The sequence below is a fragment of the Vigna unguiculata genome, chromosome 5 (assembly GCF_004118075.2).
Source record: "Vigna unguiculata cultivar IT97K-499-35 chromosome 5, ASM411807v1, whole genome shotgun sequence".
Classification (NCBI taxonomy): domain Eukaryota; kingdom Viridiplantae; phylum Streptophyta; class Magnoliopsida; order Fabales; family Fabaceae; genus Vigna; species Vigna unguiculata.
The window spans coordinates 46,363,336-46,381,337 of record NC_040283.1 but is presented as its reverse complement, the minus strand read 5'-3'; the positions used below and the strand labels follow the sequence as shown (position 1 = coordinate 46,381,337).

Sequence of the window (18,002 nt, the reverse complement as noted above, 5' to 3'; positions counted from 1 at the left end):
CACAATTATTATAACTATGCGTTAATTTTTCTCCTACCTTACAAAATGTTAACTTTCAAAGAATTATTTTCACCAAAAAATATCTAACTCATAGTCTTTCATAATATCTCAACCACTATTTCCAAGTATTAATCACAATTAAGTGTGAGTTAATTTCTCTCAATGTTAACTTTTCAAGAATTATTCCGAAGAAGAGTTACCAAAAGTTTAACTTGCTCATAAAAATATAATTAAACAATAACATGTATCGTTACAATAACTAGCAAATTTATTTTTTATCCTCAAATGCAATAACATAATTTTACCCATGCAACAAAAGTAATAGAGAACTTGAAATGAGAGAAAAAAAAATTCTTCAATATTATAATTAAATAGAGTTGATCATATATATATATATATATATATATATATATATTGTGCTGTAATTATTGGTCTTGGGAAATGATAAATAACTATTTTCAAATATTTAAAATAATTAAAAAGAATAACACTTTAGAAAGAAAATTATATTAAGTAATAAATAATAAATAAATATTTAATTTTATATATCCTTTATAAGTCAAAATAACAATCCCATGGAAAACTGATGTATGTTTTTTCTTTTTTAAAGTAGCATTTTAGGTTGGGCATGGATTAAGAAAAGAAGACTTAGTCAATAAGGTGTCATATAAGCTTTTTTAGAAAAAAACTTTATTTTGTATGAAAAGCGTTTCACACATTTTCTTTTAAGAAAAAACATAATTCCAAAAGTTAAACCGAGTATTGTTAATATTTTGTATATTTTGAATAAAACCTAATTAATTATATACAGGAATTAGGATTGAAACCTATGCCTAATCAATCTTCTAGGAAGTTTCATTACAATTGACAGTTTCAACGTGTGGTTTGTCCTATGTTATATAAAAGTGAATAAATTTATGCTGTAGTGTAGTAGCCCTACCTACTTTTTAAAACCCAAACATATTCCTCCACGTGGCACATGTGGGCCCACAAATAGAAACCCAAAAATCCTATACCCTGTTACTGACAAACCCATTATTAGGTGCCTCTGAATCCGATATTAGGACCTGCCACATCGGAAAGTGGGGTCCACCTTGTATTTTCTTAAATTTACTATAAAATATTTTTTTTTCTATAGTACAAAAATACCTTTATTAGGCCATTTGGCACTTCACGATGAAACCCATGTTCCACGCAAGAAACCGTGTCGATCCTCTCACAAAATTTGGAGAATTTTCTTTTTGATTTATGAAAGTCAAGAAGAAGAAAGTGGAAGGTATGAAATTATGAAAAAGAAGAAAAAAACCAGAAATTTGTTTGGACTTGTTGTGAGGAAGGAAAGTGACAGAGTGAGTGACACGCTCTTTCTCTCACTCTCTCTCCAGCTTCTTCCTCTGAAAGAATAAAATAATAATTAATATATTTATATTTTTTTTTCTAATTTATAGCAGTAGTAGTACTTCTCTTTATTGCTCTCTTCACTGTATTTATTTTATCCTAAAGTTTTTTCATTCAATTTGAACACAAGCACTCTTCTTCTCTCTCTCTCTCTCTCTCTCTCTCTCTCTCTCTCTCTCTCTCTCTCTTTCATGGGGTAAAAAAAATACCGATGCAATTACTCTTGTCAGAACCTTCAAGACACAATCACAATAACCAGCTTCTATCTATCTATGTATCTATCTGTTGCTGTCATTACTTTGTTTTGTTTTCTTCTGTTACAGCCTCTGCCGTCTTCCGCTGTATGGAGAAGCTACTGCCGTGTGGTGCGTTTTTTTTTTTCTTTTTCTAAATGTGTTTTTTTTTTGTGCGGAATGCAGTTTCTTCGAAATCTTCGTCTATTTGTTCTCATGTCAATTCATTATTCCTTTTTTCAATTTCGAGGGGTTTTGGTTTTTGTTCCTATGTGATCTTTATTTCTAGCTAAATATTTCTTTCTCCGCTCCTCTTTTTGTTTCGCCAAGGCAAAATTTCAAACGAATAGTAGTCCTGGTAAGACCTTCCTTTCAGTTCTTGTGAATTCTTGAGATGGGCGCCTTTGCATTAGCTTCTCAATTTTGTTTCGACCAATTTCTCAGACCTCACTGAGCCGTCACAAGATCTCTCTTCAGCTTTGGTTTATTTTGTTTCCTCTTAACTGTCGGATTGTATTTTTGAAATTTCTGATGTATGGATGCGGGAGGGATTTTAATGTTTGCTCTTTTGTTTCGATTTAGTGGTTTTAGGTTTCACGCATGAATTTAGGTTTTTTTTTCGAGGGTTGTTTTGCTGAATTGGTAGCTGTCTTTATGTTCCGTGATGTGCATCAATCAAATTATCATCACGTTTATTTGAAGTGGTTAATAGTTTTGTTTGTGTGTATATTTTGTCAGGTTTCGGAAAAACAAAATTGGGGATAAGGGGGGAGGTTTAATTGGTCCCTGGAGGGTAGAAGAAAATTTAGGTTTTGCTGTCACTGGTTATGTGTCAGCTATAAACTACCTTTGAGCTGAAATCTGGGTGGAATGGCGCGGGGGAGGATCAGGGCAAGGCTCCGTAGGAGGAGCCAACTTTACACATTTGGTTGCCTGAAGCCAACTACCACTGAAGAGTTGCCCTATCCACTTCAAGGTCCTGGCTACTCGCGAACAGTTTTCTGCAACCAGCCTCAACTCCATGAAAAGAATTCCCTATTTTATTGCAAGAATGATATATCAACCACCAAGTACAATGTCATAACGTTTCTACCTAAGGCATTGTTTGAACAGTTTCGAAGGGTTGCTAACATATACTTTCTTTTGGCTGCTTGCCTTTCGGCTTCTCCAATTTCACCTTTCAGCCCACTGAGCATGATTGCTCCTCTGGCCTTTGTTGTGGGACTCAGTATGGTGAAGGAGGCATTGGAGGATTCTCGCAGGTTCTTTCAGGATGTCAAAGTTAATCGACGGAAAGTTTGTCTCCATATAGGCAATGGGACTTTTGGCCTAAGATCGTGGCAGAAGATTGTGGTTGGGGATGTGGTCAAAGTAGAAAAAGATCAATTTTTTCCAGCCGACTTGCTTCTCTTGGCGTCAAGTTATGAGGATGGAATATGCTATGTGGAGACAATGAATTTAGATGGAGAGACCAACTTGAAGGTGAAGAGATCTTTGGAGGCTACCTTGTTTCTGGATAACGACGAGGCTTTTAAGGATTTCTCTGCAACAATATTTTGTGAAGATCCAAATCCCAATCTTTACACTTTTATTGGGAACTTTGAGCATGAAAATCAGGTTTATCCTCTTGATCCTAGTCAAATTCTCCTCAGAGATTCGAAGCTTAGGAACACTGATCATGTTTATGGAGTGGTCATTTTCACTGGACATGACAGCAAAGTCATGCAGAATTCTACAAAATCCCCTTCAAAGAGAAGCACAATAGAAAAGAAGATGGACTATATCATATATACACTTTTCACTGTCCTTATATTGATATCTTTTATTAGTTCAATAGGATTTGTTGCAAAGACCAAATACCAAGCCCCAACTTGGTGGTATTTACGGCCTGACAATATTGAATATCAGTTTGATCCTGGGAAAATCGGATTGGCTGGGATGAGCCATCTGATTACTGCACTCATTCTCTATGGATATTTGATTCCTATCTCGCTCTATGTTTCAATTGAGGTTGTCAAGGTATTACAGGCAACCTTCATTGACCAAGACATTCAAATGTATGATGATGAAACTGGAACTCCAGCTGAAGCACGGACATCAAATTTGAATGAAGAGTTGGGTCAGGTAGATACCATCCTCTCTGATAAAACTGGCACTTTAACTTGCAACCAGATGGACTTTTTGAAGTGCTCCATTGCCGGTACTGCATATGGTGTTCGTTCCAGTGAGGTTGAACTTGCTGCAGCAAAGCAGATGGCTTCTGATCTTGAGGAGCCGGACATGGATATGTCTAATTTTTCCATTCCTAAGGAGAGTAAAGTGCCATGGGAAAATATTACTGTAGATGAAGAATCTGAACTGGGGATTGTTGCTAATTCCAAGAATGATGAAGATCAAGATCAAAGGACTTCCATAAAGGGATTTGGTTTCGAAGATGATCGCCTTATGAATGGTAACTGGATGAAAGAACCAAATGCCAATGTCCTTTTACTGTTTTTCCGGATATTAGCAATTTGTCATACGGCCATCCCTGAACTAAATGAGGAGACTGACATTTGTACTTATGAGGCCGAGTCACCTGATGAAGGGGCTTTTCTAGTAGCAGCCAGAGAATTTGGTTTTGAATTTTATAGGAGAACTCAATCAAGTGTTGTCATCCGCGAAAGATTTTCTGCCTCAGGACAATTGGTTCAAAGGTGAGATGGTTGTTCACAACAAACTCTACCACGCTTATCCTTTTCCTGTTTTCTTTATGAGAAGGGTGCTGTTCTGACATTTGCTTTTAAATTATTTCTTTTGTGATGTCATAATTCTTACTTTTTATTTGTATGCTTATTTATTTTGGTGTTTTGTTTGAGTTATACAGAGAATATAAAATTTTGAATCTGCTGGACTTTACTAGCAAAAGGAAGCGCATGTCAGTGATTGTGCGTGACGAGGAGGGAAACATCATTCTTTTTTGCAAAGGAGCTGACAGGTTAGCATATTCATGTGTTTTTTGTCTTTAATATTGTCGGCTCAGCTGAACTGATGGTGTTAATGATCAAGTATGACCTTCTATCAGTTTCCACAATGGAATAATTAAAATCCTTTTCATGATTGGAGTTTATATTCTACGAGCATACTATGTAATCACAACAACTCTTTGCTTCCAGAAAAAGTTTGTTGTGAAAATACGCATATGCTGTCTTAGTATAGATACTTTTGATTTCCCTGTGTAAGCTTCGCATCCATTACTTTCTTGCTTGATTGTGCAGCATCATATTTGATCGACTGTCTAAGAATGGAAAAATGTATTTGGACGCTACTACTAGACATTTGAATGAATATGGAGAAGCTGGCTTGAGAACACTAGCCTTGGCCTATAGAGAGCTTGACGACCAAGAGTACTCTGATTGGAATAACAAGTTTCAGAAGGCCAAAACAGCTGTTGGAGCTGACAGAGAGGCAATGCTTGATCAGGTTTCAGATGTTATGGAAAGAGAGTTGATACTTGTTGGCGCTACTGCTGTAGAGGATAAACTACAGAAAGGGGTAGGTTGTTTCGTTATTTATACAGTCAAAATAAAATATCTTCTTGCTTCGCTCTTTGCCTCAACATTTTGTTCTCATCAGGTGCCTCAATGCATTGACAAACTTGCTCAAGCTGGTCTAAAGATCTGGGTATTGACTGGGGATAAGATGGAAACTGCAATCAACATTGGGTCTGTCCTCTGCAAATTATTTAACCACATAACACCATCCCATTTTTGTTCTGAATTTATTTGTCAAGTTACTTGAAAATGCTTGTGTAATTGAATTTTGTGAAACTTCTGTTTCTGTTCTCTGCAGATTTGCTTGTAGTTTACTTCGACAGGGCATGAGGCAAATCTGTATCACAATGAATTCAGAAACCAATGATTCGAAAGAGGTAGTTTTTTCATTGAGATAGTAGAGAAACTCACTAATAGACATGAGTTTCATCTGATATTAGGCCTGGCTCTTGTAACCCCTCAGGTCATCAAAGGTAACATCTTGAATCAAATCACCAATGCCTCGCAAATGATAAAGCTAGAAAAGGATCCACATGCTGCATTTGCATTAATTATTGATGGGAAAACTCTAACGTATGCTTTAGAAGATGATGTCAAACTCCAATTTTTGGGACTGGCTGTCGGCTGTGCGTCTGTTATTTGTTGTCGTGTGTCTCCAAAGCAAAAAGCACTAGTAAGAACTTTTTCCTTTTTCATCGATTCCTTTGTAAGATCTACTCTAATAGTTTATACTGCATCTCAATAATGGATCACTATAAATGATGCTACTGTCAATAATTCGAGTGAAAAAACATTGACAACTGTATGCATATATGTTGATGTTATATGGGAAAGATCGGGTATGGAGTTCTGTTGTGAAATATTGTTACTTAAATGCTTCTGTAGGTAGATTTTATCTTAATCTAATTTAATCTCAATCTCTTTATCAAGTGTACGAGTATAATTATAAAATGTATACTGCTTTGTTGTGTTCTAATCCCTTATTCCTTTGGAGTCAGGTTACAAGGCTAGTGAAAGAAGGAACTGGGAAGACCACTTTGGCCATTGGTGATGGTGCAAATGATGTTGGCATGATTCAAGAAGCTGACATTGGTGTTGGAATCAGTGGGGTTGAAGGTATGCAGGTAAGTGTCCAGCTCTTTTATGCATGACTATGCGTGCTAAATTATATCTGCGCATGATGTATTCTAACATACTCTTTTAGGGTGCAACACTATATGATTAATTTTCACAATATAAATCAAATTTTGGTTTTGTATACCTTTGGTGGTATTTTAGAAAATGACTGCGGTTAGGAATATTGGGAGCCTGTGATGTTTGTGTTTTAGAATTCTTCATGTTGGACTCGGGTTACGATCTTTTGTCAAGCCTTTTCAATGACTTTATTGTTGTTAGCGCTGACCAAGGGGGCGAAGCTTTTTGCTTTGGATGGAATATATTGAGCTTCCTTGTTTTATCTTAAACTACCAGATGAGGATCATTCAGTCTGAATTTATCGAAGAGTAAACATTTTCATTGTGCTCAACACTATTTTCCAACCTATCAGCTTCATTCCCTGAATGTTAACAATGTTTTCAGCGTACTAGTTAATGTTAATTTTTTTTTACAGTAATTAATATTTTTTTAGTCTAACTTATAGTTTTTGCTATGAAATATGAATATGGACTTCATGGAATTGTCAGCCGAGCAATATTTAAATTTAGCAAATTTGTGTGCTTCCGTTCATGTGAAATAATGCAAAATCTCACCTTGCTGACTACTTTTCATATTTACAATTTTACATCATCAACTGTGAAGAATAATTTGGTTAAAATCTACAATTGGTCTAGAACATTCGTACTTCAGATAAAGAAAAAACAGATGTGTGTTCCTTTTCTGTTTGGAAGCATATGCCATTTGTTGAAGTTGTGGAACTCAAGCTTTCAAATTCTTTTCAGGCAGTAATGGCTAGTGACTTTTCTATTGCCCAATTCCGGTTTTTGGAGCGGCTTCTGGTAGTCCATGGACACTGGTGTTACAAGAGAATTGCACAAATGGTAATTGATATATTTATCTTGAATCTTGATCATTATTCTCATATCTTCAATGTCTTTGATGTCAAATTCACTGTTATCCTGTGCATGATAGAGATAAATTGAATCTTTAACATGTTGTTTCTGTTTTGAACTGACTCGTATATTTCCCTTCTAAAGTGATTCGTTATTTTTACCAGATATGCTATTTCTTCTACAAAAATATAGCATTTGGCCTCACCATTTTCTATTTTGAGGCCTTTACGGGCTTCTCTGGACAATCGGTTTATGATGACTGGTACATGATATTGTTCAATGTTGTTCTTACATCATTGCCTGTCATTTCTCTTGGAGTTTTTGAACAAGATGTTCCATCAGAAGTTTGCTTACAGGTTTGTTCCGTTGAAACGCCTTCAATGTAGTCTGTACTTTTGTCCGTGTTTGGATGAATCTAACCTATGATGTGCCATCGCTCATTGCAGTTTCCTGCACTGTATCAGCAAGGACCCAAAAACTTGTTCTTTGACTGGTATAGAATCTTGGGATGGATGGGGAATGGTCTTTATTCCTCCCTCGTCATCTTCTTCCTTGTCATTATCATCTTCTATGACCAAGCATTCCGTGCCAATGGCCAGGTCGCAGACATGGCTGCTGTTGGTACCACAATGTTCACTTGCATCATCTGGACTGTGAATTGCCAGATTGCACTGACAATGAGCCATTTCACATGGATCCAACACCTCTTTGTCTGGGGCAGCATAACCACTTGGTACCTCTTTCTCTTGTTATATGGCATGCTTCCACCAAAATATTGCAAATCTGCCTACAAAATATTGGTGGAGGTTCTTGCTCCTGCTCCTATTTATTGGACAACAACCCTATTAGTAACAATCACATGCGTTCTTCCTTATCTCGCCCACATATCCTTGCAAAGATGTTCTCATCCCATGGATCATCACATTATCCAAGAAATCAAGTACTACAAGAAGGACATTGAAGATCAACACATGTGGACGAGGGAGCGGTCTAAAGCAAGGCAAGAAACGAAGATTGGATTCACGGCAAGAGTGGAAGCAAAGATTAGGTATTTTAGAAGTAAATTGCAGAAGAAGCAGCAGCAGTCTTCAGTGGGCTCTTCAGTGGGCTCTTTGTCTCCATTATGACAATTACAAACACAGTTTATTAGTTTTCACACCTTTTAGGAGTTGCATTTTTTAATTTTTTTAGCTCTAGTCTCATTTAAATTCTTTTCGTGCTTATGTGTATGGGTGAATTAAAGCCCCTTGCATTAAGAAAAAAAAAAGTGAGCTGTTGTATGTAACATATTTAAGTAGAAGAGCTCACCAAGCTAGTAAGTTCTGAATGATCAAAGTGTATTTCTTGCGTAGCAGATGGTTATATATAATTCAAATGATGTTGCCAAGTTGTGCTAAACAGTTTTACGGTATACCTGGTTTCGAAGTTAAAAAAATATATTATTGCATTTTTTTTTAATGAAAAAGGACTTATGTTTCAATGCAAATATGTGGTTCAGATTAATTTTATTCACACATCTTAATCACATTCAGTGACTCAACTAATTTGATCAAAAATAAATTTTACTGATATTTCAATTCTATTCAGTAGTTCAAAATTAATTTTTGCTAGTAAAAATTCTTGCTGACTGATGAGTGAGTTTCTTAAACACATCTTTTAAACTCCATTAAAGCACTTGTATAGAAGTAGAAGTTGAGAAGGATCGTAAATCTGAAATAAGAAAGTCACAGCAAGGGATGGAAATGGAAAGATGAGAGAAACAAGAGGGTAAGGAAACGACAAAAATGGTTATAATCAGCTCAATACAAATTGTCTTAGAACTTTTTCTCTTTTGTATCTGTCACCTGTCAGAACTATTTTGGATACGGCAGCACTTATCTATCTGTACTTGACAACTACGGCTATCGATATCTTTCACTTAATACAAAATATGAGATAAAAATATCTCCTCCTTTTGCTTCGTTGTTATGAAATCAATTTTCCTATCCCCCTCCCATGAGGGTATGGGTTTATTTTTGTTTACTGTGATTGCAAATTTATATTATTAGCTAATTAAATATTTTAAAATAATTATTACATAAATGTATAATTTATAATTAAACAATAATACAAAAACTTTTAATTACCAATAACCGTAAACTAACTTGTTAAAATATCAACATACAATCTCGATCTAAGTGGTAACCTAACCTTCTTTTCAAGAAATATTTAGATTTTAGTGTTGTGTATAAATTTTTTTTCTTAATTTTCCTGTGTAGAAAAAGAATGCAAATCATGAAAAGAATATTATTTTTTAAATATACCTTCTTAATTAAGCTGAATATGGTGTTTGAAGATGGAGGGTTCGTGAGTGTGTTTGACAAGTTATTTTTACAGTAAAAAGAAGGTATAATTACTGATTTAGTTCCTTAAATTTTTGATTTTATTCAATTTGATTCTTTAATTATTGGTTTATTCAGTTTAGTCTTCCAATCATGTAAAAATATTCAATGTGGTCATCTCTGTTAAGTTGGAGTTAATAGGTGTCTTGTGGACACGTGTCAAACCATATTTTTTTTTAGTTTTAATTTTTTAATTATTTTTTCTAAAAAATTTATAAACAGTCATGTGTAGGTTACCGTCGTGCCACATGACAATTTATGATATTGACACGTGGTAGTGATAATTGTTATTTTTAATCTAGTCATCTATTTAAATTTTTGGTTCAATTTAGTAACCCTATTTTTTAAAATAATTCAATTTTGTCCTCTCCAATCTGATACTAAATTATTAGATAACCTTAATTACAACTTATATATATATATGTTACAATAATTGTTTTGAATATATATATATCAAATAACTCTACCTAAATATTCAAATTATTTTATTTTTTTACATTTTTACTTGTAATTTCTTATACTTAAAATGTTGTACACTTGTAAAAAATAAAATATTTAGGTGTAGTGATTTGATGTATAAATTAAAAAAATATATTTTAACATGTATATATAAATTATAATTAAGCTTATTTACTAATTTTGTCTCAAATTATAAAGGATAAAATTGGATCGTTTTAAAAAATAGGGATACTAAATTCAACCAAATATTTAAATAGATGACTAAATTGAAAACAATTATTACCACTGCATGTCACGACTATAAACTGCCACGTGACACGATGGTAACCTGACACGTGGCAGTTTATAAATTAAAAAAAATTGAAAATTTCACCTACGTGTACTTTACGAACACGGTGTTAATTCTAACTTAATGAAGAAAATCAAATTGAACATTTTTAAATAATTGGAAAACTAAATTGAACAAACCAATAATAAAGGAATCAAATTATAATAAACCTAACAATTAGGAGACTAAATTAATAATTATACCTAAAAGAATTGATTGTGATAAAATTTTCCATTGAATTAATTAATCAAAATTGAAATAAATCAAGTTATTAACAAAGCTAGCAAAATTTTCTCATCACCAACATAATGATAAAAACATACTCAAGCATTTCATATAATCTTATTGGTTTAATGAAAATAAGTTTGTTTAGAATATAAATCAATTTTAGTACTTTTTATTTATTAATTTTACTCTAATTGCTTTTATTTTTCCTTTTGTTATATCTACTAATTTACTTGAAATTATTTTGTTCCTTTTTTTTTTCATTTTAGAAGTTATTTCGTAGGGATGACAATTAGGGTCTGGCCTGCGGGCCCGGCCCGCAAGCCCGCATAAAATTAAAAGAAAAAAAAATTTGCACTTGTGTATATTGATTACTTCTTTTATGGACTCTTGCATTAACATTTCAAATTCTTGTACAACTGGAAAAGACAAGTGTATTATGTAATTTTTAATGTGCTAAAATTTAAAGAATACATTGTGTATGTCATAGTATGAATATGATGAAAATGTTGAATTATCAATTTATCATCTAATTCCCCAAAGTCTTTATTTAATTTTGTGAACTTCTTAAAGTTTCTCAATTTTTAAATATTTAAAGTTTTATCATACAAAATAAAAAATTAAATAAAAAAAATATTTTTTTTTTAAAAAAGCGGACCGACCTGCTAGCCTGCGGGCCAAGGAGTATGCGGAGCGGGCCAGTATTTTCAGCCCACATAAAGTATGCGGGGCGGGGCGGATCAGCCCGCGTTGTGCGGGCCTTATGCAGGGCCGGGCCGGCCCGTATTGCCACCCCTACTTTCGTCTATCTTTTATCGTATACTTAATTTAAATATAAAATTATTATATATATGAATGGAAATAAATATTTTTTTAGAAAAGGAAAAGACCACATTAGCAGCAGTGAATTGGTCTTAGAACTCAGAAAATTTGTTTGAATGAAAAGCGCTAAGAGTAGAGAGAGAAAGTCTTATTTCCATTTTTACCCTCACCTTTTCCTGATTTCGCATTTATGTCCTCTTCTGCCTTCAGTTTCTCTGCTACGTCCTTTCTCAGTTATCAATTTCTAGGGTTTAATTTACCACCCAAGGGTTTCGCTTTCATGCAATGGAACGTTTGGTTGGAAACAAGTTCCGTCTTGGCCACAAGCTTGGTAGCGGAGCCTCTGGCGAGATCTATCTCGGTTTGTTCTCTTTCTTCCACGCTTTTAATGTATGGTTATTTACTTTCAATTATTCATTCATTGATTTTTCTTTCAGGTGTTAATATACAGACAGATGAAGAGGTTGCAGTTAAGCTCGTGAGTACTACTACTATGACTTACTCTAATTCACAAACTGTTGACTTCTACTTTTAATGTTTGCTAATCCGAAACACAGTTTGCATGAATCGGTAAACGTCGCTCTAGTTCTTTTAGGTGTGGTTGGTTGTTTATAATCTTTTGTTGGGAAATTGTAAACGGTTGTATATATGCTATGAAGTGTCGTGTAGTGTAATGTGTGAGAAACAGTGTGCTGTTGGACGATGTTTTAATTGATTTAATTTTTATGGATGAAGTAGCGTGGCCAGAGGTGCCAAAAGGTGTGCCGTAAGTCTGTTTCTTGAGGAATTTGTCTCTTGTGCCTTAGTTTCCCAACTCCATGGGACGTCTGGCCATATATTTAATGCAGCTTATCCTCTGTCATTGGTGGTATTGATGATAGTTGACTTTTTTGAAGAACTGCGTTGACTGTTGAGGATTAGAGATATGTTTTATGAAATGTTTCTTTTCCATTTCTTTTTGCCTTTTAATTCAGGAAAGTGCCAAAGCCAAGCATCCTCAAACTCTGCATGAGTTAAAGTTTTATAAAATAGTGCAAGGAAGAAGTAATGTCCTTTCTTACTGAATTTCTATCCTTCCTATCTCTATTCCTACTTGTAGAATCTGTATTACTCAGCTTAAATGTTTTTGGTTCACTATCTTTATTTGACAGCTGGGATCCCAAAGGTGAGATGGTTTGGCATCGAAGGAGACTACAATGTCCTTGTGATGGAATTACTGGGCCCTAGTCTCGAGGATTTATTCAATTTCTGTAACCGGAAATTGTCCCTCAAAACTGTTCTCATGCTTGCTGATCAGATGGTGGGATGTCTTGCATTGTGTAGATACTCTTCTAATTTACGTTTACATTTTGTTTTAAGTGGGGCAATCTCGAACTGTTTGCAGATAAATCGAGTTGAACTTGTTCATTCCAGATCATTTTTACATAGGGACCTCAAGCCAGGCAACTTCCTAATGGGTTTGGGGAGGCGTGCAAATCAGGTACTGGTTTGATGCCTGCTTTTCCAATCATTTTATTTTTGTCCCTTTATGTCATCTCTTAAACTTGGATGCATCCTTCTAAAATTTACCTCTTTTATAGGTTTATATCATTGACTTTGGCCTTGCTAAGAAATATAGAGACAACTACCGACATATTCCTTACAGGTATTTTGTTTCATTTTCACTTTTTTTTTATTTTGTGTGCTTGTGATGTGATCCCAACAAGGCTTATAGCTTGGGTCAACGCCTAGGCCCAAATCATGCTTAAGGCCCAATACATGGTCCACATGCACCTTCAAGCCCAAGTCCATCAAAAGGTCCAATAACAAGGAGCATGCTCAAAAAGATCCAATTAGACTTCATTCAAGATGGCCCAAACCCACATGGGCTTCTCATACTCTTCACATGGGTCAAAGAAGATGTGAAGATTTGAAGAGGTGTCTCAAAGAGCAATAGAATAGCAATTTAGGCTTTGCTTTCTAGAATAATAAGTCAAACAATGAGTAGTTTAATTGATAAAATTGAGCTTGACTAAGCCCAATAGGAGATTTGGCCATGAGCTATCAAAAGAGTCAAGGTGGACTATATGGAAATCTAACACTTCTTCCTACACCTCATGGATCCAAAACATCCAAGGGTTAGGAATGCTTCCTCCTTTTCCAAGGCATCATCCAATGGCCAAGATCAAGCCTCCTTCTCCAAGCTTGATCTAAGGGCCAAGATCAAGGCCCACTCCATCCAAAGGCTCTCCTTTCTCATTTGTAAATGGCTTCATATAAAAGCCAAAATTTCACTCATTTGTAGACACTCTTGAAATTTTATGCAATAGATGCAACTTGAGTTGAGAGCACTCCTCCCTCTATTGCCTTTGAGAGTCACCACTTTCTAGAGATTTCCTCTCTCTATCTCTAGCCACCTTCCTTAGGCCAGCATAGATTAGGAAATCCTATCACCTCTTTCACCTTCCATTGCTTGCAAGTGCCTTCCAACTTGCCTCCATTCCTTCATCCATTTCCGCTACACATGGAGCTCTTCATGCACCTTTGGAGCTCCACCAGCTTGTAGCAAAGCTAAAACTAATTTATTTTTTAAGAACTAGGATAGTGTATCTGAAAACTGTTGTATCGTTATTTAAGGACACCGACTTTTTAGAGAGAGGGTTTCCTAATAAAACAGTGGTGGGGGAAGTAGGTGGTACCTCTGGTTTGTTACTTATGCAGCTGTGAAGTATTCTAATTGTGGCAAGATATGAAGCTAGTTTATTTTCACTAGATCCTTGAGTTGTAGAATAATATTGATAAATCTGTTAACTACCAAAGTAGATGTGTGATATGGAATTGCTTGAAAACTTTGATGTACCTGCTGTTGAAAGTTCTACGGTTAACTGGACAAGTTAACTGAGAGGTCCTACATTGTGGGTTATATGAAAATTATTGGGTGCAAGTGTTAAAGTATAGAGTTAACACAGACAATCAATCCGATTTAAAGTCTTTCGTTTCCAATTGTATGTTATATTTACTATTTTTTTATTTTATTTGTGGACATATGTTTCAATAATTAGTGCATGGAATTGCTATTGTCACTCATAAAATATCTTTAGGTAGATTCGCAATGGTGATTTTGTATTATTCTTTGTTTTATTTTATTTATTATTTATATGGATGTCTGTGCAGTACTTCCAAGTTATTATTTTAAAATAGTAGTTGAATTTTGTAGGGTTTTCTGATTGTCACTTGCTTGTAATCTGTGCAGAGAGAATAAGAATTTGATTGGAACGGCTAGATACGCTAGTATGAAAGCTCATCTTGGAATTTGTACGTACTCAATGAATCTCTTTATTAAACTCCCTTGTCATTGTATTTACTGTTAATTGATTCTGAAGTTTGGGTTACCCTTTTTTTCTTTATTAGAGCAAAGCCGTAGGGACGACTTGGAATCACTTGGATTTGTTCTTATGTATTTTTTGAGAGGACGGTAGTTGTTCATGGTCCTTTGTTTATTGTTTTTTTTTATCACTTTTAATTTATTTTTTTACTTAGTATTTCTACAGTCTCCCGTGGCAGGGACTGAAAGCGGGTACTACGAAACTGGAGAAAATCAGTGAGAAGAAAGTTGGTACTTCTATTGAGGTGAGAAAAACTGTGAATAAAATAGTGTGTCAGTACATATTATCTATGTGGCCCTTGATCATGACAAAATGTGGCTTGCTTCTTTGTTAGTCTTTGTGTCATGGCTACCCGTCCGAGTTTGCTTCATACTTCCATTACTGTCGGTCACTGCGATTCGATGACAAACCAGATTATGCTTATTTGAAAAGGCTTTTCAGTGACCTTTTCATTCGTGAAGGTTTGAACTATTCAGTTTTGCAAGTATTATTTCACTTTTGGATGTGGTGTAGTCTTTAATAACTAGATGGTAATGTTTTAACATGTAATTTTTGTGTTTGGTTGGTGTTCCCTTCTTGTTAAAGGATTCCAATTTGATGATGTCTTTGATTGGACCAATTTGAACTATCAGCAATCTCAAATTGCCTCACCTGCTGCTCGTGCTATTGTAAGTGATGGTTTGCTGTACAGTTGCATTAGGTTTGATATTTGCTTTTGATATTAAATTATCTTACTTCTAGTAACATTTTCAGGGTTCTGCTGCTGGACCAAGTTCTGCGGTGCCACCAGCTGTTGTAAATGCTGATAGACACACTGGTGAAGCTACAGTTCCAAGTGAATCAAATGGATCTAAAGATGTTACGGTTAGTATATCTATTTATGGAATGGTGACCAAAAGCCACGGTTGGTTTTCCCGATATGTTAAATTGTGTATGCTGTGTGCAGTTGTGTAGTTCTAATATGTTCCGGCCAAGTTGTGATGCAACTATGGGCAATGAGAGCGAGCCCTCTCATCCTCTCACCATGGATGCTCAAAGAAGTTCTATCATGTCATTTGAGCACAGCCAAATATCCTCTGCCAGAAATACATCGAACATGAAGAATTTTGAGTCAACTATTCGAGGTCTTGAGACCCTGAATTTCAACGACGAGAGGTTACAGTATTAACAGGTATCAGCTACCCATTATCGATCACCTATCTTAATAAATTTAAAGGTCCCTTAATCTTTAGTATATAGAGATTTGTAGAACCAATTTTAATGAAATTGTTTTTCAATAATTGGATGTGCTTCACAGGAATAATTAAATTAGTCACATTTTATGTTCATGTCTTTTTCATTGAAATGGCGATAATTAATTCTGTCATTTTTAAACAAATAGCTCTTATTTCTTTGACCGTTTATTGGCCAAGAAAAGTTTATTAAGGAACAAATTTAAGTTATCCAATTTATATTTATTAATTATTCCAATACTATAAAATGTATTTAACATTTTTAAAATTTAGAATATTAAACACGTAAGTTTTTACTTAAACCAATTTTACTTTTTACTTCTGTTTATATCATCTACTACTTTTAAAATTTGCTGTGTTTAAAAAAATATCACTAAAAATCAGGGAAGTATTAATACTATTTGTTCTAAAACAAATATTCAATGCTTAAGTAATTTAGACATATATTTTCCCATTTTTCGTATCGATATTTTAGCCAATAATTTTTTTTATAATAGTAATAATTGATATAATAACATTTAAAAAATTGTATGCATTGCCATAAATAATAAATAATAAATAATTTAAAATTGATGAGTTGTTAATTTATATGGGACTTGACTCAATGATGGCATGTCATAAACAATTTTCTGTAATGATTAATACATGAAATTGCGACTCTTAAGTTAAATTAACTATTTATGTTAGTAGATAATTACATTATTTATTCAATAGGTCAAGAAATTGGTTTGAGATTTTGTAGTTTTATCGGGGTTGAACTGAAGTCAAATCAGTATTAATGAAATTAGTATAATAATTAAATAACATGTATAAAGTATAATATCATAACTCTATGATGCAAAATATTAAAGAAAAATTTAATTTATAGGTTTTTAAATTTTAAAAAATAAAATAGAATAAGGTATTGTACTTACTTCAAGATTTTTAATAATATTTATCTATGCTTAATAACAATAATTATTTTATATGTAGAATAAAAATAAAATAACAGGTACTTTAAAGCTAAGTTCTTACACACATAAGTGGTTACATTTATCTATTTTGTATTCATTACATCACTATATAGTTTTAATCATCTTTAAAATATAATTTATGATAATTTAAATTCTTTAAATTTAAATGAACAAATAATGTTTTAAAATGCAGACTTTTAATAAATGTAGGTATATGTTTTAAAACTCATATTTTTAAGCATAGTTCAAATTTATAACATATATTTCAAGTCTCGTGTATATGTTTTCTAATCAGTCATTATTCAAGTGTTTTATCCTCTCTTTAGTAGTGACAAAAAAGAAATAAATTGATAAAATAAAAGATGACATTAAACGTGTTTGATAAAAAATAGAGAAAAAGATAAAAAAGAAGAAAAGATAAGTAAAATATATAAGAAACAATACAATAAATTTCATTAATTTTAAACTATTTTCCTTCTTTATTCTCTTCAACAAAAGATTCAAATTTATTTTCATCTTCATATCATCTTCCATTCTCCAAGCAACTTTCAACATAATTTTAATAAACATCAATTCAATACAACAAAGAATCTATCAATAATTTAAATGGGATTTGGGTCTAATCCAACAGCAACTGTGTTGCGATAGTGATTCTTTTTTAAATTAACAGAAAAAGGGGGCATAAATTATTTGTAATAGACCACTGATAATTAATTTTAGATCAATTAACCCTAACTTGAATAAAAAAATACATTTACCTTTAAATTTAAAAAATTAACATCATAATGCATTACAAATTAAATAAATCACTCCCTTAAAAGAAGTTCACTTTTAAAATGTGCTTTTACAAATTTCAAGAATCAATTAAAAATGTCCTGTATTCTCTCTCTAATAATATAGATACATTATGGGCCTGATATCTTTATTATCTTTCGTTTTATCATTATTTTTTTGGCCATATTATATTTTGTTTTCATCTTCCACTAATTAGGAAAAAATGTCAAAAGATAAAAGAATAATCACTT

The 18,002-nt window shown here is 33.5% G+C and overlaps 1 protein-coding gene and 1 pseudogene across 2 annotated transcripts; both read left to right on the top strand.

The window, feature by feature from the left end:
• The first annotated feature begins 1,487 nt into the window (after positions 1-1,487).
• Positions 1,488-8,625, top strand: LOC114185980 (probable phospholipid-transporting ATPase 4). 2 transcript variants are annotated; one of them, XM_028073970.1, is made up of 11 exons: positions 1,488-1,763; positions 2,370-4,327; positions 4,498-4,608; positions 4,889-5,165; positions 5,247-5,335; positions 5,463-5,541; positions 5,628-5,837; positions 6,163-6,288; positions 7,102-7,200; positions 7,377-7,568; positions 7,659-8,625. In XM_028073970.1, exons 2-11 carry the CDS (start codon positions 2,502-2,504, stop codon positions 8,337-8,339), a joined length of 3,690 nt encoding a protein of 1,229 aa, XP_027929771.1. In that variant the 5' UTR covers positions 1,488-1,763; positions 2,370-2,501; the 3' UTR covers positions 8,340-8,625. The 2 variants fall into 2 exon arrangements, with proteins under 2 accessions (XP_027929771.1, XP_027929772.1); XM_028073971.1 differs by lacking the exon at positions 1,488-1,763 and adding an exon at positions 1,824-1,989.
• A 2,891-nt stretch (positions 8,626-11,516) lies between these two features.
• LOC114183838 lies at positions 11,517-16,131 on the top strand (annotated as a pseudogene).
• The last annotated feature ends 1,871 nt before the right edge of the window (positions 16,132-18,002 follow it).